The 26,189-nt window shown below is 50.1% G+C and overlaps 1 protein-coding gene across 6 annotated transcripts in view; it reads right to left on the bottom strand.

Moving 5' to 3' along the window:
• TANC2 (tetratricopeptide repeat, ankyrin repeat and coiled-coil containing 2) overlaps nt 1-26,189 on the bottom strand; it is a 315,530-nt gene that overhangs the window by 32,165 nt on the left and 257,176 nt on the right. For all 6 annotated transcript variants that reach the window (XM_060202531.1, XM_060202528.1, XM_060202527.1 and 3 more), the window contains 2 exons: nt 23,090-23,697; nt 5,093-5,201 (listed from right to left, as the gene is read on the bottom strand). In XM_060202531.1, coding sequence (XP_060058514.1) covers nt 5,093-5,201; nt 23,090-23,697 — 717 coding nt within the window. The remainder of the gene's footprint in view (nt 1-5,092; nt 5,202-23,089; nt 23,698-26,189) is intronic.

The following is a 26,189-nucleotide window of genomic DNA, read 5'->3' as shown; positions in this document are numbered from 1 at the left end:
ACGGCAGGTGCATGTCCCCAGGAACAGACCCCACGCCAGGTGCATGTCCCCCAGGAGCAGACCCCACGCCAGGTGCATGCCCCCAGGAGCAGACCCCACGGCAGGTGCATGTCCCCAGGAGCAGACCCTGCGCCAGGTGCATGACCCCAGGAGCAGACCCCGCGCCAGGTGCATGTCCCCAGGAGCAGGTCCCCCAGGAGCAGACCCCGTGCCAGGTGCATGTCCCCAGGAGCAGACCCCATGCAGGTGCATGTCCCCAGGAGCAGACCCCACACCAGGTGCATGTCCCCAGGAGCAGACCCCGCGCCAGGTGCATGTCCCCAGGAGCAGACCCCGCGCCAGGTGCATGTCCCCAGGAGCAGACCCCATGCAGGTGCATGTCCCCAGGAGCAGACCCCACACCAGGTGCATGTCCCCAGGAGCAGACCCCGCGCCAGGTGCATGTCCCCAGGTGCAGACCCCGCGCCAGGTGCATGTCCCCAGGAGCAGACCCCGCGCCAGGTGCATGTCCCCAGGAGCAGACCCCACGCCAGGTGCATGTCCCCCAGGAGCAGACCCCACGCCAGGTGCATGCCCCCAGGAGCAGACCCCACGGCAGGTGCATGTCCCCAGGAGCAGACCCTGCGCCAGGTGCATGTCCCCCAGGAGCAGACCCCACGCCAGGTGCATGTCCCCAGGAGCAGGTCCCCCAGGAGCAGACCCCGCGCCAGGTGCATGTCCCCAGGAGCAGACCCCATGCAGGTGCATGTCCCCAGGAGCAGACCCCACACCAGGTGCATGTCCCCAGGAGCAGACCCCGCGCCAGGTGCATGTCCCCAGGAGCAGACCCCGCGCCAGGTGCATGTCCTCAGGAGCAGACCCCATGCAGGTGCATGTCCCCAGGAGCAGACCCCACACCAGGTGCATGTCCCCAGGAGCAGACCCCGCACCAGGTGCATGTCCCCAGGTGCAGACCCCGCGCCAGGTGCATGTCCCCAGGAGCAGACCCCGCGCCAGGTGCATGTCCCCAGGAGCAGGTCCCCCAGGAGCAGACCCCACGGCAGGTGCATGTCCCCAGGAACAGACCCCACGCCAGGTGCATGTCCCCCAGGAGCAGACCCCACGCCAGGTGCATGTCCCCAGGAGCAGACCCCGCGCCAGGTGCATGTCCCCAGGAGCAGACCCTGCGCCAGGTGCATGACCCCAGGAGCAGACCCCACGCCAGGTGCATGTCCCCAGGAGCAGGTCCCCCAGGAGCAGACCCCGCGCCAGGTGCATGTCCCCAGGAGCAGACCCCATGCAGGTGCATGTCCCCAGGAGCAGACCCCACACCAGGTGCATGTCCCCAGGAGCAGACCCCGCGCCAGGTGCATGTCCCCAGGAGCAGACCCCGCGCCAGGTGCATGTCCCCAGGAGCAGACCCCATGCAGGTGCATGTCCCCAGGAGCAGACCCCACACCAGGTGCATGTCCCCAGGAGCAGACCCCGTGCCAGGTGCATGTCCCCAGGTGCAGACCCCGCGCCAGGTGCATGTCCCCAGGAGCAGACCCCGCGCCAGGTGCATGTCCCCAGGAGCAGACCCCACGGCAGGTGCATGTCCCCAGGAACAGACCCCACGCCAGGTGCATGTCCCCCAGGAGCAGACCCCACGCCAGGTGCATGCCCCCAGGAGCAGACCCCACGGCAGGTGCATGTCCCCAGGAGCAGACCCTGCGCCAGGTGCATGACCCCAGGAGCAGACCCCACGCCAGGTGCATGTCCCCAGGAGCAGGTCCCCCAGGAGCAGACCCCGCGCCAGGTGCATGTCCCCAGGAGCAGGTCCTCCAGGAACAGACCCCACGCCAGGTGCATGTCCCCCAGGAGCAGACCCCACGCCAGGTGCATGTCCCCAGGAGCAGACCCCGCGGCAGGTGCATGTCCCCAGGAGCAGACCCTGCGCCAGGTGCATGACCCCAGGAGCAGACCCCACGCCAGGTGCATGTCCCCAGGAGCAGGTCCCCCAGGAGCAGACCCTGCGCCAGGTGCATGCCCCCAGGACGAAGACAAGCCCGCACCCAGCCTGGGAGCCAGCACTGTGAGCCCACTAAGGGTGCCACAGGGTTGCTTATTCTAAAATAAGACTATCTTTACAAATCTTTAATTCAAAATATTTCTTTTTTAAAATCTGTTTATGGGGGGATTGATGGTTTGTAGTCGACAGTGAAGTGCACCAGTCTATACGCGCAGATTTGGTTTTTGAGACAGACAGAAAAGACTGTCCGCAGCCCACTCCACATCCTGGCTGCCTCTGGCACCACTCTGAGTGTCCGCGTGCTGCTGGGGCTTGAGCCGGAGTCCCAGGCATGCCTAGGTGTGAATGCCACTGGGTGGCTCTTTTCCACCCCCCTCCCAGTTTATTTTAGAAGTGTTATTCTTAATAGCTACAGAGCAGAAATAACTCAAAGGTCCAACTGGCAAAAGAGTAATCAAGTGTGGAGTCTATCCAAACATCAAAATACTACTAGGCAGTGAAAAAGAATCAAGTGCTGGCTTGGGCTGCAGCCAAGAGTAATCGCTAAAAACCTCACGTCACACGAGAGAAGCCACATCTGCTGTAACGGGACCTGAGTGAAAGACGTGTAAGCCACATGTTATAACTGAAATGTCTAGAAAAGCCAAATGTATAGAGACAGAAAGTGGTTTAGTGGCTTTCAAGGACCGGGGGAGCCTGGGAATTGCCTTTAGATGGTAGATTTAGTAAGAATGGCAACAGTGCCATAGCTTTGTGACTAGATTAGGCCCGGCTTGTACACTTGGAGAGGACTCTCTGTGAGTTATTCCCAGGCTGTAGAGAGCTCGCACACTGCCCAGGCTCAAGTTCCAGCCCCACCTGCAGGCGCCATAACACGGCGAGAAGCTCTGGTGCCATGGCACCCTCTTTCTGGTTCTCTCATCCTCCCTCCCTTCTCCCTTCTCTCCCCCCCCCATCTCCATCTATCTGAATGCAAAAAATGCTGACCTGGAAATGATAAATGGCAAATACACAAGGTCTTGGTTTCTTTACCTGCCTCCAAAAAATTTAAAAACAAGAAGATAGAAAAGGGCTTTTTGGTCTCAGTACTCAGTTATCAATGGCTCATGAGCATTTTTATTTTTACAAACAAAGTAAGGGAACCTGAAATCTGGAAGGCAGTACGTATGTCTCAAGCACGCCTCTGCTGACTGGAAGTTTAAAGTGAGACTGGTCATAACCACGGGGCCTGTCTATCTTTCCGTGACTCTCGGCTGGGGGGAACTAAGAAAGCTCCCTGCCTGGCAGGCGGGAGCGCCCAGGAGGCGGGAACACTCTGCTGCAGAGGACCATCACCCAACCCCCAACCCCACGCTCTTCAGCTTTGCACTTACGTCATCACCATGGGCCGCACATGGAATATTTGTGGCCTGAATCACACATGGTGCCTGTCTTAGCCCAGGCAACCATGCTGTGTACAGCACCCAAGATAAAACCATGCTAATGACTGGGTGTGGTCTAAATGTAAGTCAAATGCTCTGGATAACGTCACCCTGGGTGAAACGAACTTCCACTTCAGTGATCTCTTAAGGTGGCGCATGTTGCAGAAAAGACAGGCACCAACTTCTCTGTATCTGATTCTAGGGAGATGGCGGTTTGCAAAGTGAGTGAGTCAAGTATGATGCCTGAAGCCTGTTTATTTCCCATCTGATGCAGGGAAGTGACTTTAGAGATCCAAGGTGGCAGGCACGTGAAGTGGGAGTGTCCTACTGTGCTCTCACTGCGAAGGCAGTCGGGTATGGCCATTCTTGGCACGGCAACTGGACAAGGCATTCGTGGCTTAGGTAACACACTACTTGCTGCGGGCTTTGCTTCTACCCCACCGATGAACAGGATTCTCGGGAGAATTTGCCAGGCTCTTGGGGCTGCCCCAATACCGTCTTTCCTGTCTGAAGGGAGCCGCTTTGTCTTTAGTGGTCTCCTTGGGGACAGTCTGACCCACAGAAGTGCTTAAGAAGCCTGTGTTCTGATGGCAGAGGAGGACCCAGAAAGGGTTGACTTGTTAAGCAGACAGCTGAGAAATGTTACACATGTGCCAACGACTGCATTTTTGCTGTCCAATGCAAACCATGAATCCCGTGTTTCAGTCCTGAGGCAGAAAAGTACTCCCAAGAGACTGATGGAGGGGATCAGAGGTAGCAGATGCCACAGGACACTGCAGGCCAGAAGACCTTTCTTGATGATTGTGTGTGTTCTACAACTGTTATCTGGTCTGTAAAGAACAGTGAAGGGCTTAAGTAACTGCTGAGATAAGGAGAATATGACAATGAGACCGATTCACCTATCTCTAAACACAGCTGTGCTAAATTATTCAGGGCACAGGATTTTGTCTGTCTTCAGATAATCCCTAACACCTCTAATTCCTTGAGAGTGTGGGCTGCATGGTCTTTGTTTTTGTATCTCTGGTACAGAGAACAATAACTCAGTGAGTTCTGAATAAACAAACAAATCCTATGGACAAACCAATGAATTATGTGCACCCTCCCGAGTCCTCATCCGGCCCCTGTGAATGCTAACAGAGGAAATGGTGCTGCAGGTATTAAATGTTTCCACACTCCGGGGAGAAAATCTGGGATTATAATTTGGAGAGAGGCTGAGAGGGTAGCTCAAGGGAAGGCTACGGCTGGCTTCCAGATAGATGGTGTGGAGATCACAGCACCGGGAACACCGAACATCTTCACTAGAAGACCGACAGGGATACAAACAAGAAGGCGCTCTCAGGGACTTTTCAGTCTCTGTGAAAGTCTGCGACCGGCTGCTAGGGAACCGTCTCTGGGGCTGGCAGCGGAGCACATACCTAGTGCCTAGTGATGACAGGGACAGCGCCCAGAAAGCCTAGCCTAGCACCTGCTAGACAGGGAGAGGTCCAACGTGATTTTCCTTTTCAAAGGTGGAGGGAGAACCAGCAAACATTTTATGAGGGAGTGTGCACCAACTTTGCTGCGAACCAATTTCAGAAACTGGACCTGCATGGGAGGAACAGCAACTTCGTACGTATAGTGCGAAGGAAAGCCTGCCAGAGAGGGAAGAGGGAAAAAAAAGTCTTCTGGCCTCTCTACTCACCTTAAAGATGTGCGCTTTGAGGATGTGGTGTCCCAGTTCAATCGTCTGTTGTCGGTTCAGTTTTCCTTCTTGGCGGGAGAACCAGAAGGCAAGTAGCGTGTGACCACTCCTGCAAAGAAAACCAGGTTGTTTTGGCAAAGATCAAGGGCCCCGTCTTGTCTTGGACAAGAGCCTGTCCAGGTGTAGCCACACTTCCAGCAAACCTGGCCTCGTTTCCGAGTGTCTTAGGGAAGGGCAAACGCTGAGGAGCGCAGAGTTCCTAGTCTTCGGCGGCCTTTTACCCAAGGCCCATGTGTGACCCTCACAGGAAGTCATTTCTAGCTGGCTTACGCCAGCCCACACACAGATGCCACTAGGGGACTCTCATTTTTATTTTCTGCCTCTGTCAGCTCCTCTCACGTCACCCACTCAATGTCAGCATTCCTCAGGGGCTCCCTTTCGGGCCCGGCCTGTCCTCCCGCTGGATTAGCTCACCCGGCCTTTGCCACCACCGACACCCCGTGCCTGCCTCCTTCTGTACCCTCCACACCTTAGGTAGGCACGTCTAACTGTCTACGCACCTGCCCATGCAGACGCCCACTGCACAACAGGCTCAGCTATCTGAAGCTGTTACCAGCCTCCTCCCCGCGGGAAGCCTTCTGTGCTCAGCCTCCCCTTACCCGCTGCCAGGGGGGGTGCCCCTGGAGCCACAGCTTCCTGACAACTAGTAAACTATCTTCCTTGCCGCCTCATGCTTTCTCTGCTGAGCTGCAGCTTTCCTGACGGCTTCCACTTTCTCACCGCCTTGCTAACAGAGCCCCAACCTGCTTCTGAAATGCAAAGCCCTCTGGCTGCCTCTGTATGTTGCCCTATCTGCCCATGAAGCCCTTCTGTAACTAGGTGGTCAGCTGGCCAGAGCCCAAGTCCACAGAAGGACCAAGCTAAGAGAACTACAGGAAAACAGGGGAGGGGGGACCGAGACTCTCACAGCTTCCTTCAGTGTGGTCGGGCTGTGACCGTGGCAAGGCTGGGCACTACCCAAGTGAGTTATTTCGCTGGCCCTCAATCCTAATGCCTTAAATGTGGCCACATGTGTATGCTTCATATGCATGTATATGAAGGAATGTATTTCTATTTACATTTGTTTAAATTTTTTACTGTCTTTTTTATCTTATTTATTGCAGAGACAGCCAGAAATCGAGAGGGAAGGGGGTGACAGGGAGAGAAACAGAGAGACACCTGCGGCCCTGCTTTACCACTTGTCAAGCTTTCCTCTGGCAAACGCTAGAAGAAGAAGAAGCTTTCCTCTGCAGGTGGGGACTGGGTCTCAAACCTGGGACCCAGCGCACTGTAACACGTGCATTCAACCGGGAGCGTACCACCTGGCTCCTCTGTTTACATTTATAATAAAGACTTGAGTTAAGTACATTTTCCACAGTGCCTTACACTAATACACACAAATAAGAATTCTCAACAATATTTGGGACCAGAGAAGAGTAAGCATTTAAGAAGGGACAAAGGACACTGGACTGACTGCATCTGAGATGCTTCTCACACCTGAGTTACTGAGGCAACTCAGTAACGCGGAGAAGACATTAAACATCACACACCAGACAAACGACTGATGTCAAACATCTACAGAGAAATGCTACAGGCCCTTTGGGGGCCCCCATAGGACCTTGCTCTCAATGCAGATAAACAAAGGTAGAGAATGTTCCATCCTCCGAAGAGGGGGTTGGATAACACACTCTATCTACCACCTGAGGAAGACGGTCCTGACATTGGGGCTCTCGGAATGCTCCTGCTGACGAGCACAGAATGCAAGTTCAGACCACATGGACGCAGAGGTCACATAGGCTCCAGTGCTGAATATGGGCTCCAGATCAATCGATGGGGTTTACAGTCAACATATTTACACACTTTCCCCATATTTGGGACCTACCCTCATCCCGATCCAGCTTTCTAGCTCTCTTTTCAGCCATGACATCATCTGCCCAGAAAATAACTTGGGTCCACCTGCATATCAGATGTCAGGCTCAGGCAAAAACTAGTGAAGTCACAGGCCAGAGAGAGACGCCTGTTACCTGTAGAGTAAACAGCAGTCTCACTTCCTAAGCTAGAGAGAGACGCCTGTTACCTGTAGAGTAAACAGCAGTCTCACTTCCTAAGCTAGAGAGAGACAGACGCCTGTTACCTGTAAACAGCAGTCTCACTTCCTAAGCTAGAGAGACGCCTGTTACCTGTAAACAGCAGTCTCACTTCCTAAGCTAGAGAGAGAGATGCCTGCTACCTGTAGAGTAAATAGCAGTCTCACTTCCTAAGCTAGAGAGACGCCTGTTACCTGTAGAGTAAACAGCAGTCTCACTTCCTAAGCTAGAGAGAGACAGACGCCTGTTACCTGTAAACAGCAGTCTCACTTCCTAAGCTAGAGAGACGCCTGTTACCTGTAAACAGCAGTCTCACTTCCTAAGCTAGAGAGAGAGATGCCTGCTACCTGTAGAGTAAACAGCAGTCTCACTTCCTAAGCTAGAGAGACGCCTGTTACCTGTAAACAGCAGTCTCACTTCCTAAGCTAGAGAGAGACAGACGCCTGTTACCTGTAAACAGCAATCTCACTTCCTAAGCTAGAGAGAGATGCCTGTTACCTGTAAACAGCAGTCACAGTTCCTAAGCTAGAGAGAGACGCCTGTTACCTGTAGAGTAAACAGCAGTCTCACTTCCTAAGCTAGAGAGAGACGCCTGTTACTTATAAAGAGCAGTCTCACTTCCTAAGCTAGAGAGACGCCTGTTACCTGTAAACAGCAGTCTCACTTCCTAAGCTAGAGAGAGACAGACGCCTGTTACCTGTAAACAGCAATCTCACTTCCTAAGCTAGAGAGAGATGCCTGTTACCTGTAAACAGCAGTCACAGTTCCTAAGCTAGAGAGAGACGCCTGTTACCTGTAGAGTAAACAGCAGTCTCACTTCCTAAGCTAGAGAGAGACGCCTGTTACTTATAAACAGCAGTCTCACCTCCTAAGCTAGAGAGACGCCTGTTACCTGTAGAGTAAACAGCAGTCTCACTTCCTAAGCTAGAGAGACGCCTGTTACCTGTAGAGTAAACAGCAGTCTCACTTCCTAAGCTAAGGAGAGACGCCTGTTACCTGTAGAGTAAACAGCAGTCTCACTTCCTAAGCTAGAGAGACGCCTGTTACCTGTAGAGTGAACAGCAGTCTCACTTCCTAAGCTAGAGAGAGACGCCTGTTACCTGTAAACAGCAGTCTCACTTCCTAAGCTAGAGAGACGCCTGTTACCTGTAAACAGCAGTCTCACTTCCTAAGCTAGAGAGAGACAGACGCCTGTTACCTGTAAACAGCAATCTCACTTCCTAAGCTAGAGAGAGATGCCTGTTACCTGTAAACAGCAGTCACAGTTCCTAAGCTAGAGAGAGACGCCTGTTACCTGTAGAGTAAACAGCAGTCTCACTTCCTAAGCTAGAGAGAGACGCCTGTTACTTATAAAGAGCAGTCTCACTTCCTAAGCTAGAGAGACGCCTGTTACCTGTAAACAGCAGTCTCACTTCCTAAGCTAGAGAGAGACAGAACCTGTTACCTGTAAACAGCAATCTCACTTCCTAAGCTAGAGAGAGATGCCTGTTACCTGTAAACAGCAGTCACAGTTCCTAAGCTAGAGAGAGACGCCTGTTACCTGTAGAGTAAACAGCAGTCTCACTTCCTAAGCTAGAGAGAGACGCCTGTTACTTATAAACAGCAGTCTCACCTCCTAAGCTAGAGAGACGCCTGTTACCTGTAGAGTAAACAGCAGTCTCACTTCCTAAGCTAGAGAGACGCCTGTTACCTGTAGAGTAAACCGCAGTCTCACTTCCTAAGCTAGAGAGAGATGCCTGTTACCTGTAGAGTAAACAGCAATCTCACTTCCTAAGCTAGAGAGAGATGCCTGTTACCTGTAAACAGCAGTCACAGTTCCTAAGCTAGAGAGACGCCTGTTACCTGTAAACAGCAGTCTCACTTCATAAGCTAGAGAGACGCCTGTTACCTGTAGAGTAAACAGCAGTCTCACTTCATAAGCTAGAGAGACGCCTGTTACCTGTAAACCACAGTCTCACTTCCTAAGCTAGAGAGAGATGCCTGTTACCTGTAGAGTAAACAACAATCTCACTTCCTAAGCTAGAGAGAGATGCCTGTTACCTGTAAACAGCAGTCACAGTTCCTAAGCTAGAGAGAGACGCCTGTTACCTGTAGAGTAAACAGCAGTCTCACTTCCTAAGCTAGAGAGACACCTGTTACCTGTAAACAGCAGTCTCACTTCCTAAGCTAGAGAGACGCCTGTTACCTGTAAACAGCAGTCTCACTTCCTAAGCTAGAGAGAGACGCCTGTTACCTGTAGAGTAAACAGCAGTCTCACTTCCTAAGCTAGAGAGATGCCTGTTACCTGTAAACAGCAGTCTCACTTCCTAAGCTAGAGAGAGACAGACGCCTGTTACCTGTAAACAGCAGTCTCACTTCCTAAGCTAGAGAGAGATGCCTGTTACCTGTAAACAGCAGTCTCACTTCCTAAGCTAGAGAGAGACGCCTGTTACCTGTAAACAGCAGTCTCACTTCCAAAACTAGAGAGACGCCTGTTACCTGTAGAGTAAACAGCAGTTGCACTTCCTAAGCTAGAGAGATGCCTGTTACCTGTAGAGTAAACAGCAGTCTCACTTCCTAAGCTAGAGAGACGCCTGTTACCTGTAAACAGCAGTCTCACTTCCTAAGCTAGAGAGACGCCTGTTACCTGTAGAGTAAACAGCAGTCTCACTTCCTAAGCTAGAGAGAGACAGACGCCTGTTACCTGTAAACAGCAGTCTCACTTCCTAAGCTAGAGAGACGCCTGTTACCTGTAAACAGCAGTCTCACTTCCTAAGCTAGAGAGAGAGATGCCTGCTACCTGTAGAGTAAACAGCAGTCTCACTTCCTAAGCTAGAGAGACACCTGTTACCTGTAAACAGCAGTCTCACTTCCTAAGCTAGAGAGAGACAGACGCCTGTTACCTGTAAACAGCAATCTCACTTCCTAAGCTAGAGAGAGATGCCTGTTACCTGTAAACAGCAGTCACAGTTCCTAAGCTAGAGAGAGACGCCTGTTACCTGTAGAGTAAACAGCAGTCTCACTTCCTAAGCTAGAGAGAGACGCCTGTTACTTATAAAGAGCAGTCTCACTTCCTAAGCTAGAGAGAGACGCCTGTTACCTGTAAACAGCAGTCTCACTTCCAAAGCTAGAGAGACGCCTGTTACCTGTAGAGTAAACAGCAGTCGCACTTCCTAAGCTAGAGAGATGCCTGTTACCTGTAGAGTAAACAGCAGTCTCACTTCCTAAGCTAGAGAGACGCCTGTTACCTGTAGAGTAACAGCGGTCTCACTTCCTAAGCTAGAGAGAGAGACGCCTGTTACCTGTAAACAGCAGTCTCATTTCCTAAGCTAGAGAGAGAGACGCCTGTTACCTGTAAACAGCAGTCTCACTTCCTAAGCTAGAGAGACGCCTGTTACCTGTAGAGTAAACAGCAGTCTCACTTCCTAAGCTAGAGAGACGCCTGTTACCTGTAGAGTAAACAGCAGTCTCGTCTCCTAAGCTAGAGAGACGCCTGTTACCTGTAAACAGCAGTCTCACTTCCTAAGCTAGAGAGAGAGAGACGCCTGTTACCTGTAGAGTAAACAGCAGTCTCACTTCCTAAGCTAGAGAGACGCCTGTTACCTGTAAATAGCAGTCTCACTTCCTAAGCTAGAGAGAGAGACGCCTGCTACCTGTAAACAGCAGACTCACTTCCTAAGCTAGAGAGAGAGACGCCTGTTACCTGTAGAGTAAATAGCAGTCTCACTTCCTAAGCTAGAGAGACGCCTGTTACCTGTAAATAGCAGTCTCACTTCCTAAGCTAGAGAGATGCCTGTTACCTGTAAACAGCAGTCTCACTTCCTAAGCTAGAGATACGCCTGTTACCTGTAGAGTAAACAGCAGTCTCATCTCCTAAGCTAGAGAGAGACGCCTGTTACCTGTAAACAGCAGTCTCACTTCCTAAGCTAGAGAGACGCCTGTTACCTGTAGAGTAAACAGCAGTCTCACTTCCTAAGCTAGAGAGAGAGACGCCTGCTACCTGTAAACAGCAGACTCACTTCCTAAGCTAGAGAGAGAGACGCCTGTTACCTGTAGAGTAAATAGCAGTCTCACTTCCTAAGCTAGAGAGATGCCTGTTACCTGTAGAGTAAACAGCAGTCTCACTTCCTAATCTAGAGAGACGCCTGTTACCTGTAAACAGCAGTCTCACTTCCTAAGCTAGAGAGACGCCTGTTACCTGTAAACAGCAGTCTCGTCTCCTAAGCTAGAGAGACGCCTGTTACCTGTAGAGTAAACAGCAGTCTCACTTCCTAAGCTAGAGAGACGCCTGTTACCTGTAAACAGCAGTCTCACTTCCTAAGCTAGAGAGACGCCTTTTACCTGTAAACAGCAGTCTCACTTCCTAAGCTACAGAGACGCCTGTTACCTGTAAACAGCAGTCTCACTTCCTAAGCTAGAGAGATGCCTGTTACCTGTAAACAGCAGTCTCACTTCCTAAGCTAGAGAGAGAGACGCCTGTTACCTATAGAGTAAACAGCAGTCTCACTTCCTAAGCTAGAGAGAGAGACGCCTGTTACCTGTAGAGTAAACAGCAGTCTCACTTCCTAAGCTAGAGAGAGAGACGCCTGTTACCTGTAGAGTAAACAGCAGTCTCATCTCCTAAGCTAGAGAGACGCCTGTTACCTGTAGAGTAAACAGCAGTCTCATCTCCTAAGCTAGAGAGACGCCTGTTACCTGTAGAGTAAACAGCAGTCTCACTTCCTAAGCTAGAGAGACGCCTGTTACCTGTAAACAGCAGTCTCACTTCCTAAGCTAGAGAGAGAGATGCCTGCTACCTGTAGAGTAAACAGCAGTCTCACTTCCAAAACTAGAGAGACGCCTGTTACCTGTAGAGTAAACAGCAGTTGCACTTCCTAAGCTAGAGAGATGCCTGTTACCTGTAGAGTAAACAGCAGTCTCACTTCCTAAGCTAGAGAGACGCCTGTTACCTGTAAACAGCAGTCTCACTTCCTAAGCTAGAGAGACGCCTGTTACCTGTAAACAGCAGTCTCACTTCCTAAGCTAGAGAGACGCCTGTTACCTGTAGAGTAAACAGCAGTCTCACTTCCTAAGCTAGAGAGAGACAGACGCCTGTTACCTGTAAACAGCAGTCTCACTTCCTAAGCTAGAGAGACGCCTGTTACCTGTAAACAGCAGTCTCACTTCCTAAGCTAGAGAGAGAGATGCCTGCTACCTGTAGAGTAAACAGCAGTCTCACTTCCTAAGCTAGAGAGACACCTGTTACCTGTAAACAGCAGTCTCACTTCCTAAGCTAGAGAGAGACAGACGCCTGTTACCTGTAAACAGCAATCTCACTTCCTAAGCTAGAGAGAGATGCCTGTTACCTGTAAACAGCAGTCACAGTTCCTAAGCTAGAGAGAGACGCCTGTTACCTGTAGAGTAAACAGCAGTCTCACTTCCTAAGCTAGAGAGAGACGCCTGTTACTTATAAAGAGCAGTCTCACTTCCTAAGCTAGAGAGAGACGCCTGTTACCTGTAAACAGCAGTCTCACTTCCAAAGCTAGAGAGACGCCTGTTACCTGTAGAGTAAACAGCAGTCGCACTTCCTAAGCTAGAGAGATGCCTGTTACCTGTAGAGTAAACAGCAGTCTCACTTCCTAAGCTAGAGAGACGCCTGTTACCTGTAGAGTAACAGCGGTCTCACTTCCTAAGCTAGAGAGAGAGACGCCTGTTACCTGTAAACAGCAGTCTCATTTCCTAAGCTAGAGAGAGAGACGCCTGTTACCTGTAAACAGCAGTCTCACTTCCTAAGCTAGAGAGACGCCTGTTACCTGTAGAGTAAACAGCAGTCTCACTTCCTAAGCTAGAGAGACGCCTGTTACCTGTAGAGTAAACAGCAGTCTCGTCTCCTAAGCTAGAGAGACGCCTGTTACCTGTAAACAGCAGTCTCACTTCCTAAGCTAGAGAGAGAGAGACGCCTGTTACCTGTAGAGTAAACAGCAGTCTCACTTCCTAAGCTAGAGAGACGCCTGTTACCTGTAAATAGCAGTCTCACTTCCTAAGCTAGAGAGAGAGACGCCTGCTACCTGTAAACAGCAGACTCACTTCCTAAGCTAGAGAGAGAGACGCCTGTTACCTGTAGAGTAAATAGCAGTCTCACTTCCTAAGCTAGAGAGACGCCTGTTACCTGTAAATAGCAGTCTCACTTCCTAAGCTAGAGAGATGCCTGTTACCTGTAAACAGCAGTCTCACTTCCTAAGCTAGAGATACGCCTGTTACCTGTAGAGTAAACAGCAGTCTCATCTCCTAAGCTAGAGAGAGACGCCTGTTACCTGTAAACAGCAGTCTCACTTCCTAAGCTAGAGAGACGCCTGTTACCTGTAGAGTAAACAGCAGTCTCACTTCCTAAGCTAGAGAGAGAGACGCCTGCTACCTGTAAACAGCAGACTCACTTCCTAAGCTAGAGAGAGAGACGCCTGTTACCTGTAGAGTAAATAGCAGTCTCACTTCCTAAGCTAGAGAGATGCCTGTTACCTGTAGAGTAAACAGCAGTCTCACTTCCTAATCTAGAGAGACGCCTGTTACCTGTAAACAGCAGTCTCACTTCCTAAGCTAGAGAGACGCCTGTTACCTGTAAACAGCAGTCTCGTCTCCTAAGCTAGAGAGACGCCTGTTACCTGTAGAGTAAACAGCAGTCTCACTTCCTAAGCTAGAGAGACGCCTGTTACCTGTAAACAGCAGTCTCACTTCCTAAGCTAGAGAGACGCCTGTTACCTGTAAACAGCAGTCTCATCTCCTAAGCTAGAGAGACGCCTTTTACCTGTAAACAGCAGTCTCACTTCCTAAGCTACAGAGACGCCTGTTACCTGTAAACAGCAGTCTCACTTCCTAAGCTAGAGAGATGCCTGTTACCTGTAAACAGCAGTCTCACTTCCTAAGCTAGAGAGAGAGACGCCTGTTACCTATAGAGTAAACAGCAGTCTCACTTCCTAAGCTAGAGAGAGAGACGCCTGTTACCTGTAGAGTAAACAGCAGTCTCACTTCCTAAGCTAGAGAGAGAGACGCCTGTTACCTGTAGAGTAAACAGCAGTCTCATCTCCTAAGCTAGAGAGACGCCTGTTACCTGTAGAGTAAACAGCAGTCTCATCTCCTAAGCTAGAGAGACGCCTGTTACCTGTAGAGTAAACAGCAGTCTCACTTCCTAAGCTAGAGAGACGCCTGTTACCTGTAAACAGCAGTCTCACTTCCTAAGCTAGAGAGATGCCTGTTACCTGTAGAGTAAACAGCAGTCTCACTTCCTAAGCTAGAGACGCCTGTTACCTGTAGAGTAAACAGCAGTCTCACTTCCTAAGCTAGAGAGATGCCTGTTACCTGTAGAGTAAACAGCAGTCTCATCTCCTAAGCTAGAGAGACGCCTGTTACCTGTAGAGTAAACAGCAGTCTCACTTCCTAAGCTAGAGAGACGCCTGTTACCTGTAGAGTAAACAGCAGTCTCACTTCCTAAGCTAGAGAGACGCCTGTTACCTGTAGAGTAAACAGCAGTCTCACTTCCTAAGCTAGAGAGACGCCTGTTACCTGTAGAGTAAACAGCAGTCTCGTCTCCTAAGCTAGAGAGACGCCTGTTACCTGTAAATAGCAGTCTCATCTCCTAAGCTAGAGAGACGCCTGTTACCTGTAGAGTAAACAGCAGTCTCACTTCCTAAGCTAGAGAGACGCCTGTTACCTGTAGAGTAAACAGCAGTCTCATCTCCTTAGCTAGAGAGACGCCTGTTACCTGTAAACAGCAGTCTCACTTCCTAAGCTAGAGAGACGCCTGTTACCTGTAAACAGCAGTCTCACTTCCTAAGCTAGAGAGAGAGACGCCTGTTACCTGTAAACAGCAGTCTCACTTCCTAAGCTAGAGAGAGAGAGACGCCTGTTACCTGTAAACAGCAGTCTCACTTCCTAAGCTAGAGAGAGAGACGCCTGTTACCTGTAGAGTAAACAGCAGTCTCACTTCCTAAGCTAGAGAGAGAGAGACGCCTGTTACCTGTAAATAGCAGTCTCACTTCCTAAGCTAGAGAGACACCTGTTACCTGTAGAGTAAACAGCAGTCTCACTTCCTAAGCTAGAGAGAGAGACGCCTGTTACCTGTAGAGTAAACAGCAGACTCACTTCCTAAGCTAGAGAGAGAGAGACACCTGTTACCTGTAGAGTAAACAGCAGTCTCACTTCCTAAGCTAGAGAGAGAGAGACGCCTGTTACCTGTAGAGTAAACAGCAGTCTTAGCCACGGCGTTCGCGGCCTCATCTCCTAGTCACTTGCACTCGCTTTCTTTCTGATCATGTGTCCTGCTCTCCAGCTAGAGGTTGTCACCATCTCCGAAAGCAGTTCCCAGCTCCATACCCCATCTGGCTCCTGAAACTGCCTTCTCTTGCCTGCAGACAGAGCTTGCCCACCCGGGCACTGCTTAACGGGACCAGCTCATCCTTTAAAGCAGAGGCTGAGTGTCCCCTGTTCTGCACAGTACTTTCTGTCTAGGTCCTCCTGGTACTTAGCACCAGCTGTTACTATTGGCTTCTCTGTAGTGGATCATGACTTCAGTGTGTGTGTGTGTCGGGGGGCTCTTTCCCACCTAAGTTGTGTGTGTGTGTCTCTGGCACGGTTCTTGATGCTCAGCAGTTCAACAAATGAGCAGATGGATTCAAGAAAGAGCAGCACACGGTCTCCCAGAGTCACCAGCTCAGCTTGGAGTCTGCACACACTCTCACCGGCACTGTAGATGAGCATGAGCCAGCCTGTGGCTACTGACCAGCTGACCTTCGACCCTGAGCTGAGCAAGTGTGAAGGGGCCAGCCTGTGGCTACTGACCAGCTGACCTCAGACCCTGAGCTGAGCAGGTGTGAAGGGGCCAGCCTGTGGCTACTGACCAGCTGACCTTCGACCCTGAGCTGTGCAGGTGTGAAGGGGCCAGCCTGTGGCTACTGACCAGCTGACCTTCGACCCTGAGCTGAGCAGGTGTGAAGGGGCCAGCCTGTGGCTACTGACCAGCTGACCTCAGACCCTGAGCTGAGCAGGTGTGAAGGGGCCAGCCTGTGGCTACTGACCAGCTGACCTCCGACCCTGAGCTGTGCAGGTGTGAAGGGGCCAGCCTGTGGCTACTGACCAGCTGACCTCCGACCCTGAGCTGTGCAGGTGTGAAGGGGCCAGCCTGTGGCTACGGACCAGCTGACCTTCGACCCTGAGCTGAGCAGGTGTGAAGGGGCCAGCCTGTGGCTACTGACAAGCAGACCTTCGACCCTGAGCTGAGCAGGTGTGAAGGGGTCAGCCTGTGGCTACTGACCAGCTGACCTCCGACCCTGAGCTGTGCAGGTGTGAAGGGGCCAGCCTGTGGCTACTGACCAGCTGACCTCAGACCCTGAGCTGAGCAGGTGTGAAGGGGCCAGCCTGTGGCTACTGACCAGCTGACCTCAGACCCTGAGCTGAGCAGGTGTGAAGGGGCCAGCCTGTGGCTACTGACCAGCTGACCTCAGACCCTGAGCTGAGCAGGTGTGAAGGGGCCAGCCTGTGGCTACTGACCAGCTGACCTCAGACCCTGAGCTGAGCAGGTATGAAGGGGCCAGCCTGTGGCTACTGACAAGCTGACCTTCGACCCTGAGCTGTGCAGGTGTGAAGGGGCCAGCCTGTGGCTAGACTCAGGTGCCTTCTACCTTATGACCTGCTACCTGCTCTCAATTCCTAGCAAACGACACCCATGGGGCTTTGTAAACTTTCCCTTTCCATCTCTGCTATACTCTTTCTGTGACTTTTTAATAGCAGCCTGAATAAAACAGACTTCTAGGTGCTTATCCTGCTAGTTAGATGACCTGATAAATGTAAGCAAACTCCAAGCAGCGGACTCTTAAGTACGTCCAACATGTATCTTCACAGAAATGGGTGGGAAGCCATCACGGAAAGGCTCTTCAGGCCCTGGTGCATGCTGGTAGGAAAGGACCCACGTCGGAGGTGAGGGTGTTCAGCAGACATCTACCATGGCAAGATGGGAAGTTGTACCCATGTGCCAACAACTGAACTGTAAGCCGTTAACCTCCCAATAAAAGTTATTTTATAGGGAAGAGAGAGGGGAAGAGGCAGAAAGGGTGAGAGAGGGAGAGGAGGAGGAGGACGATCACTAAACCACCACTCGGCCCTGGCATACGCTGTACTTGGGGCGCTTAACACCTAAGTCCTATTCCCTGCCATGGAGACGCCTCCCTGGCCGTCACTGCATTCTTTCTTTTCAAACACAGAGTCTGGAGAGAACCTAGCTGTTCCCTCCCATTTTGCCTCAGAGTTTCCCACTCCATACTGCTCTGTAAATGTACACTGGCCCTAGGAAAATGGGCACCTCTCCTCTGCTTCAGCAGAGACGTCTTCAGGCAGGTGGCAGAGCTCCACGACACAGAAGACCCATGACGGCAATGACCTGGCATAGTCTGCACAGCAGGTGCTGAAGACGCACCACTTCTCTCATGCCCCTCCGCTCTCCATGGGCCCTTCTAGAGAGTCCAACACTCTCCCATGAACTAACTACAGCTAGTATAAATGTGCTTGTTCGGACCACTGGCCTGCGAGGACTAGGAGGCAATCTATCTTATTCATATCTGTGTCCTCTGCAGTGCCTTGAACCTACTACTTAGCAAGTGTTCCCTGGATGCTTGCTGGAATGAATATATCTTCATTACTCCAGACACATGGCAACAGCAAAGCAAGGACACTGTCAGGTGACCGGCGAGAAGAGTTCCCCACATGTCTTTAGGTGCAAACATCCATGGAGCAGCACTTATCAGCTCTCTGTTCACTCCAAAATTTGTTTGCTGTGTGTGCGGCCCTCGAGTCCTTACTAGGGAGACCGCACACGCCAGAAAAGGTTCCTGATGTCACTGAGTCCCCTCACACTCTAGAGGGCAAGTGGGAAAATCAGCAACCACTGACATGTAATAAACAACAGCAGCTTAACAGAAATGCTCAAAGTCACTAACTTCTAGAGAAACGCAAATCAAGACAACAATGAAATATCACTTAACAGCTGCAAAGGACAGAAACAAGTGTTGGCGAGAATGTGGGGAAAAAGAAACCCTTCTTGAAAATACCTCTATTTATTTATTTTGGATAGAGACAGAGAGAACTTGAGAGGGAAGGGAGAGATAGAGAGGGAGAAAGAAGGAGAGATACCTGCAGCCCTGCAGGTGGGGAACAGGGTCTCGAGCCAGGTCTGCACAAGATGTAATGTCGCACTCAACTAGGTGAGCCATCCGGCCCCCAGAGGAGCCACTCCACACAGATGGTGTGCACACCTACCGCGGGGAGATGGACGACTGTCCCTAGACGTCAACAACTGTGTTGTAAACTATCCCTCCCCAATACAGTGGCTGGGAAGAAAACCAGGCAGACCTCAGAAGTGAACTCTGGGTGACAGCAGCACCTGGACATGGCGATGGCTGCAGTGCCAGCGGCCACAGAACGTGAGCTCCTGGCGCTCGCAGCTGAGAGGACTGTCGGTGTTGTCCTTTACCAGCTGTGGGTCTCTAACTACTGTCGACAGGCTCCAGTGACAAGTGAGGGAGTTGCTCTACTCACAGAGAAGAAAAGCTACTGTTCCGCCCACTAAGTCGGCAACGCTTCCTATGGTCTCTGTGCTGCCAGCTGGGCCTGACAACACTGGGAAGCCTGTTTTCCCGTCCGTCCAGCCACTCCTGTTTCAGATACTCACTTAAATTTTTTTTTTATATTTATTTATTTTCCCTTGATGTTTTTTTATTGTTGTTGTAGTTATTGTTGTTGACGTCACTGTTGTTGGATAGGACAGAGAGACATGGAGAGAGGAGGGGGAAGAGAGAGAGGGGGAGAGAAAGACAGACACCTGCAGACCTGCTTCACCGCCTGTGAAGAGACTCCCCTGCAGGTGGGGAGCCGGGGGCTCGAACCGGGATCCTTACGCCGGTCCTTGCGCTTCACTTCACGCCATGTGTGTCAGATACTCATTACCTGGACAAATTTAGTCTCTATTTCTTGTGCTACTTTTGGTACTGACAATTTTCTTTAATCACCTGTTTTACTCTCCTATTTTAGACTATTAGGTAGTTGTTTTAACCAGCGTTTGGTGGTTATAGGGCGTATCCACCTTTAACACATATAAACATTTTATAGTAATTTATGAAATATAATAAAATAAATAGAAAGCAATACTATGATTTTGTAAAAAACAACATGGGAGAGTCTAGGTCCTTTCTGTGTCTTCACTGACTCTACTGCCATAGGGGTGTGCTCGATCTTATAAGCAGAATTATTTCTCGTCACACACACGCACGCACACGCATGTACGCACGCACACGGTTTCCAATTAACTTGTATGAATAAGAAAAGGAGCTCTCAGTTTTAAATGGGGTGGAGAAGAGTCCGGATGACCAGATGTTCCGCGCTTCATTTTGGATAAAGAAGAGGGAGGAAATCATTGTTGCTGACCGCCCTTCAAAGGACGGGCACAGCTCACCTTTTTATCAGTAGCTGTGCCCCCAAACCTCATGCCAAGAGAGCACAGACCTGCAGAGCTGAAGAGCATTGGCATTTGGCAAGGGGGACTTAGTCCAAGACACACACTGGTTCCTTGTGGTTTCGCCCTTATATTGTACTGCAAGAACATGGCCTTGGGCCATTAGAATGATACACTTCAGGTTAGAGTCCAAACTTGGTTTTGATGGCTAAAGAGAGTTATAAGCCACATTCAAAAGGAAGGAGACATTCTACTGGCAAGTTAAGGTAAAGTCCAAACTAGGTCTCCAGGGTGGGGGTGCGGCGGGGTGGGGGAAGGGCTCAGGTCCTGGAACATGATGGCAGAGGAGGACCTAGTGGGGGTTGAACGGTTATACAGAAAACTGGGAACTGTTATGCATGTACAGACTATTGCATTTTACTGTTGACTATAGGCCATTAATCCTCCAATAAAGAAATAAAATAAAAATGAAAAAAATAGAATATTAATCCAAAAGTCTTAAAAAAGTTTTTCAGGCGACACAAAAGCTTTCATTAGTATTTCCCTAGAAGTTGATCAAACACCCTGATTCTCTAGCTGTTCGCAAGTCAAGAACAAATGTCTGCCAGTCCTCTGTGTGACACTTTTGTCTCTGCAGTACTAGGTCACTCTCTGTCTGAAGTCAGTTCTCTGGCCTGACTCTGGGCCTGCAGCCTGGTATTTCCACAATGGACACGCTGCTCTCTGCCTTCCCATGACCTCTGGCTGTTTCCTCTTCCCGCAGCATCTCCAGATGACTGACTCTCTCCAGCCTAGCAGAGGACCTCCCTGGCTGGCCTGCTGCCACCGCAGATCAAGTGTTTTCTGCTTTGAGTAGAAACTCCTCATCTGTGTAATTTCCTAGCAAGGCCAACAGGTTCAGGGTGAAGGAGTGAGTGTCAAAAGCCTGGGAAGGAGGGCTGAGAGAAAGAGGGCTCTGCTGTTTCTGAGAACTTGGCTTGCACACGGCCTGGCACGCCAAGCAATGGCCGTCTGTGATTTCAGAGGCGCTGAGCTGGTTTCCCCTGCTTTGCTGAGCTCTACTAGATGCTCTGAAGAGAACGTGGTCCGCAAGGAAGCAAACGCACAGAAGAAAAAGGCTGAGGGCAGGGAGACAAGCCCTGCAGGAAGAGAGGCCTGCTGGTCAGACCTGCCTGCCACGGAAAGCAAGGGCAGCCGTTTCTCTGAATGGTCAGCTCGGCTGTGCCAAGGCTGAATCCTCCGGTAAATTTACATCTCCGTGAGCTGGGGCGCTCCAGTCCCTAGACCCATGCTTCAGTGACTAAGCTGGTGCCAGACAGTGCTGAGTTCCAACTGGAATAAGTTGGAATAAGGATTTTTTTGATGACTGCTGGTTCTGTCTTCTCTTTCATTCTGCTGGTGAGCGATATATGATGATCCCAAAGCACTAGAAAGGACTACACAGCGTTTTAAGCCTGAAGTGTTAGTTCTTCTTGTCCCAATCATTATTAGTCTGTTGCCAAAATCTCCTTGTTGCTTAAACAGCGTTGGGGCGCTATGATGCTGGGCATGTGTCAATACCGTGTCTGTCTTCTCCCTAGGAGCAGCCGAGGCCTCGTCTGCTGTGAGGAGACTGTCCCTTCAGTGGTGGTCTGACTCCTCAGTCTCTGAGCACACCGGCCAGCAGCATTTCTCTGGGAGCTGACTGCAAAGTGCTGTCCAGACTTCCAGACAGGTTGGTCTTTCTGTGCTAAGCACTGGTAGCACAACTAGTAGGATTTATGATGAAGCCTCTTGGGATGCCAAACATTCAGTAAAACAAGGTTTACAATAAATTCCTTGAGACGAGATTCAGACTCAGTTTTGTTTTGATCTCGTGTCCCCCAAGTACAACTAGGAAAGCACTGTTGCCTCCTGCTCCACTCAGTGAAGATGTCTTGCTGCAGAAGGAGGAGAGGACAAGAACATTTCCCAGACTCTCTGTGCCCTGCACTATTCTAGGCGTTATCCTACATGACCTCGCTTAACTCCCAACAACTCTAGAATTTATTATCCTCTTTATGTAGATAAGAATGAGTGCCTCAGAAGCATTATGTAACTTTCCAAAGGTCACAGCTCCTCGAGAAAGGTAGAGTTTCTATGCCAGCAATCTGACTCAGAAGTTCATGCTTGTCCTGCTACGGCAAGCTTCTTAAGAAAACCTCCCCCTCGGGAAAATACCACAGACATTTACTGCTGGCTTCCTATGTTCATCAGAATTTGGAACTAATTTTCGAAGAAGCTGGCATGAAGTCGGCTGAGCAACATGCCCACAGCACAGTGCTACCAAGTGAGACCTGGAGGAGGACAGCCTCAAGGCCAACAAGACCCCGGCCAGGTCACAGAGGCTCCGTCTGCTGGCTGAGCCACAGTGCGAGACAGAGTCGAGCGGGTCGGTCTCCTTCCTGAGCCAGCGTAAGCTCTGCATTTGCAAGCTGTGCCGCTGGCGTCCTCTTTGTTCCTAGGAGAAAGCAGTCCCAGCACTGGGATGGTAGAGATGTGCGGTTCTGCCCAGAGAATGGGGAGCAGCTCCCCAGCCAGGCTGTGTGCTAAGCTGAGAAAGACTCAAGTCGGGTCGGGAGCGTGAGCGAGGCGCGTCAGCTGTACCCCAGCCCTCGCCCTTTCCCATCTACTGACTTTATGATGCGGACAAGTTATTTAGCATACTAAGGCCTTGATAATAAAGTGGGGGGTGGCACCTTATTTATCTCCAGGAAGAGTGGTCAGACCAGACCATTTCTTCCCATCTGCCCCACCACTTTCAGTGTAAATCTTAGCAGTGGCTGGGCTCTAGTGGCACTAGTCACTGGGCTCTCCCGATGGCACGGCTCTCGAAGGGCACTTCAGTTTTTGAAATGATGTTGCTCTAAGTAAAAGAGATGAACCGCTGGCCAGTTCTTTCTTCACATCTGAAAGACGCTGAGGAAGCTTTTTTAAGTGACTTCATGGTAGCTTGGGACCCCTAGTGGGACCAGGAACAATCATTTAAGAAAATACAGGTGTCTGTCTCTCTCTCCCCCTCTGTCTTCCCCTCCTCTCTCCGTATCTCTCTGTCCTATCCAACAACGACGACATCAATAACAACAACAACAATAACTACAACAAAATAAAAAACAAGGGCAACAAAAGGGAAAATAAATAAATAAACAAATACATTTTTAAAAAGAGAGAACACAGGAATATCGGGGAGCGCTGCAAATGTCCCTGCAGACTCTTTCACTGTCTGAACGGCCACACTGTGATAACATGTGCTAGCCAGCCCTGCTGAAGGCCGGAGAAGAGACAGAAGCGGTTCCTTTCCATGCAACGTTCAGTGAAGAGCCCATCTTGCTACTCTGAATACTTATCCTCCAAGCAACAAAACAAACCACCTCAGAATTATTAAGGCAGATCTCTGCTTACCTAGGATCACAGAGAAATTTGGTTTTCTCTCCTTCTTCTCTCCAGATAAGCCACTCTCTGAAAGAAGGGTGTACGAACATGCGAGTCATGTCTCTGCGCTTGATCAGGAACATGGAGAGGTTCTCCATTCTCTGCTGAAAATCCTCCCAGTCCAGGCTGCCTTCGACACCACCTGCGTTGATGGCCTGGAAGATGTGCTCATCAGTCAGCGGGTGGAGGGAGGCCACGGCCACGTTCAGGAGCGGCATCACCCGGTCAAAGGAAGACTGGGTCGGAAACTTCATATTGCACTGGAGTAAGTAGACTTCAGAGAGTGAGACAGGAACCACTTTGTAGCTGGAGCTCTTCAACACGAGATAGCCCTTCTCTATCAGATCAAAAGTGAGCTTCAGGTACAGGTAGGACCCTTGACTGAGGGTCTTGAGGTGAGAACTAAGCTTGCCGAACGTGGTATTGTCCATTTTGCCGTTGAGCGAGATGTTGTTCTGGATCTCCGAGCTGCTGTGTATCCGGTGCAGGATGTAGGCCTGAAGGTCCTGGTCTATGGCTTCATTCTCTTCTAGCCGATCCAAAAAAATCCTGTGGAAAGGCAGTAGCTTGGTGATCTCCTAAAACAGGTGGAAAGAAAGAAAGAGACGTTCAGTGTCTCCTGACCTGTGTTATGATCTGCGAGGTGCACACGGTCATTCTGAACGTTTGGGTGGCTGAAAAGGAAAGCGTGATCGAGGATGAGGATCCACAGATTAAAATAAGGCTGATTTTCCCATGGTCGTCATAAAGGGTGCTTCAGGGGTGACTTAATGGTGATACTCTAGGGAACACTCCTAATATAAATAGAAAATGGAAGGATGCGTAACTCTTGTTGTATTTTTTTCAGTTACCCCTTGGCATAAGGTCAACAATGCACTTAGAAAGAGAAACTTATAAGGACTCAAAGAACGCCACTTTCAGTCTGCCTTTCTATCCTTCCACCAGAAAGACTGTGTTCTAATGCAAATCTTTTGGAGATGCTTTAGCCCAAAGGGACATTTCTAACAGCGAGAAGCACAAGTTGGTGACCTGCTTAGGATTTACATTACGGGACGGTTCTTACTAAGGCTTTGTGGTAGCTCCTGTGCTCTTGCTCATGAACTTTCCTCCCGTGAGTATCTACCTACCTTCACCCTTGCTTCATTTTTTTCCCTCTACTGGTTCACACAAATGGTTTCATATTCTTCTTCCAACTACCATCTTTTAAAATTATTTATTTATCAAGTGGAAGTACTGACAAGACCATAGGATAAGAGGGGTACAGTTCCATATAATTCCCACCACCAGCTACCATAGTTTATCTCTGCATTTTCCACAAAATGTCAAAGCAGTCAACCTCACCACTTCATGGAAAGGGTTTTGTCAAGGTGACCAGCACCCGCAGATAAAGCTTCTGTCCTCATCTCCCTTAACCTCGCAGTAGTTTTTGCCTTAGGTGATCACACCTTTCTGCAGCTAGCTTTCAGCAGCATGCCCGCCTCATCTCCCTCTCAGCACACTGGTGGCCCTCACCCACTGTCCTCTGCTGGCTTCTCTGTAAGGTCTCAGTCTAGCAGAGCTCAGACGCCTATAATTTTCTGTCTAGCCACTCCCACTTTCCAATATAGCTAACCTTCACAGTTTCACAGTTCAGAACATCAGTCCTATGAAGATGATGCCGGACTTTGTGCTTTCTTCTTTTTAAAATCATCTTATTGGGGGGGGGGGATGGTTTGCAGTACAGACACTGACAAATGGGCAAAATTTCTCATCTTGCCAGTGTGTACATGACCCTCACTGCCCAACTCAGGGTGCGGTGCATGGTGATAGCTTTTTGCGTTCTGCGTCTCTCTTTGGGCCATCATCGTATCTCCCTAGTCTACGCAACATGTGCACCTGAACGTTCTGCACAGACTTCCTGTGGTCAAAGCAGGGTTCCCGAATTGTGCCTCCCGTCACAGAATCTTCCCATGCCAGTGGGTGCTGTGACTCTCAGCCCTATGCCAAATCGTGGGAGATAGCTGTGATCATCTTCCTTCCCACAAGCCAGTTTGTCTCCACTGCCGACCAAAGTCCCACCTTCATTCTCTGAACCTTCTCTGCTCACAGCCCAATTCAATCTATGATCAAGTGTTTTGATTCTCCTTCAAAGTACAGTCCAAAATGACCACGGCATTTCTACGATCACCATCACAGTCTCAGCCACCACCACTACTGACTGTACTTTGCTTCAGCCTTTCTTTCCCACAGTTTAGTATCTACAGAGTCAAAGAAATCTAAAGAAGGTGAATCAGATTCCATCAATTACGAAACCCTTTTTTTTTTTTTTCAAAGCACTTAATGCTACCTGAAACTTTAAGTCATGCTTAACTTGTACTTATTATGTGTGTTCCTCATTAGAATAAAGACTTTTTGTGGGCAGGGATCATGCCTGTCTATTCTTTACATCCTTAACATTTAGAAATGTGATGGGTACACTGAAAGTACTCCAGAAGTATTTGTGAACATAAAAGACAGGAGTAGAGTGCTCAAGGACCTGGGCTCAAGCCTCACCCACAGAGGGAAGCCTCACAAGCACTGAGCAGTGCTGCAGGTCTCTCTCTCTCTCTCTCCTTCCCTCTGCTACACCGTCTCTAGCAGAATAAAAGAAAAATGGGGGGGTTCCAGGAGTGCTAGAGCCCTAGTGATAACCTTGGTGGTGGGGCGGGGAGGCAAAGAAAAAGGAAACGATCAAAGTCAGGGTTCATTTTTTACTATGTATGAATGATTTCACTATGATAGCTGGATGAAAAATTAAAACTAAAGGTGAGATGCATGTGCCTGTGAGGTCACTGCAGGTCTTGTTCTGTGAAGACACTGCAATGTGCACTTTTCAGACAAAGGTGACTTCTGTTTTTGGTACGGCTGCAAATTACAGTCGTCTGCTGTACCGAGTCACACTAAAATACCTTCTGACACTGCACAGAGCATTGTGGAGAATATGGGCGAGGACATCTGCTGAGCAGACACTTTGTGAAAGTAGCCACAGGCTGTGCTCCTACAAGTGACTTCTCCTTCACTTTGCACCATTAGGCTACTGACCAAAGTCTTG

Source organism: Erinaceus europaeus, chromosome 12 (genome assembly GCF_950295315.1).
Source record: "Erinaceus europaeus chromosome 12, mEriEur2.1, whole genome shotgun sequence".
NCBI lineage: Eukaryota > Metazoa > Chordata > Mammalia > Eulipotyphla > Erinaceidae > Erinaceus > Erinaceus europaeus.
This window is presented reverse-complemented; position numbering and strand designations above follow the sequence as displayed.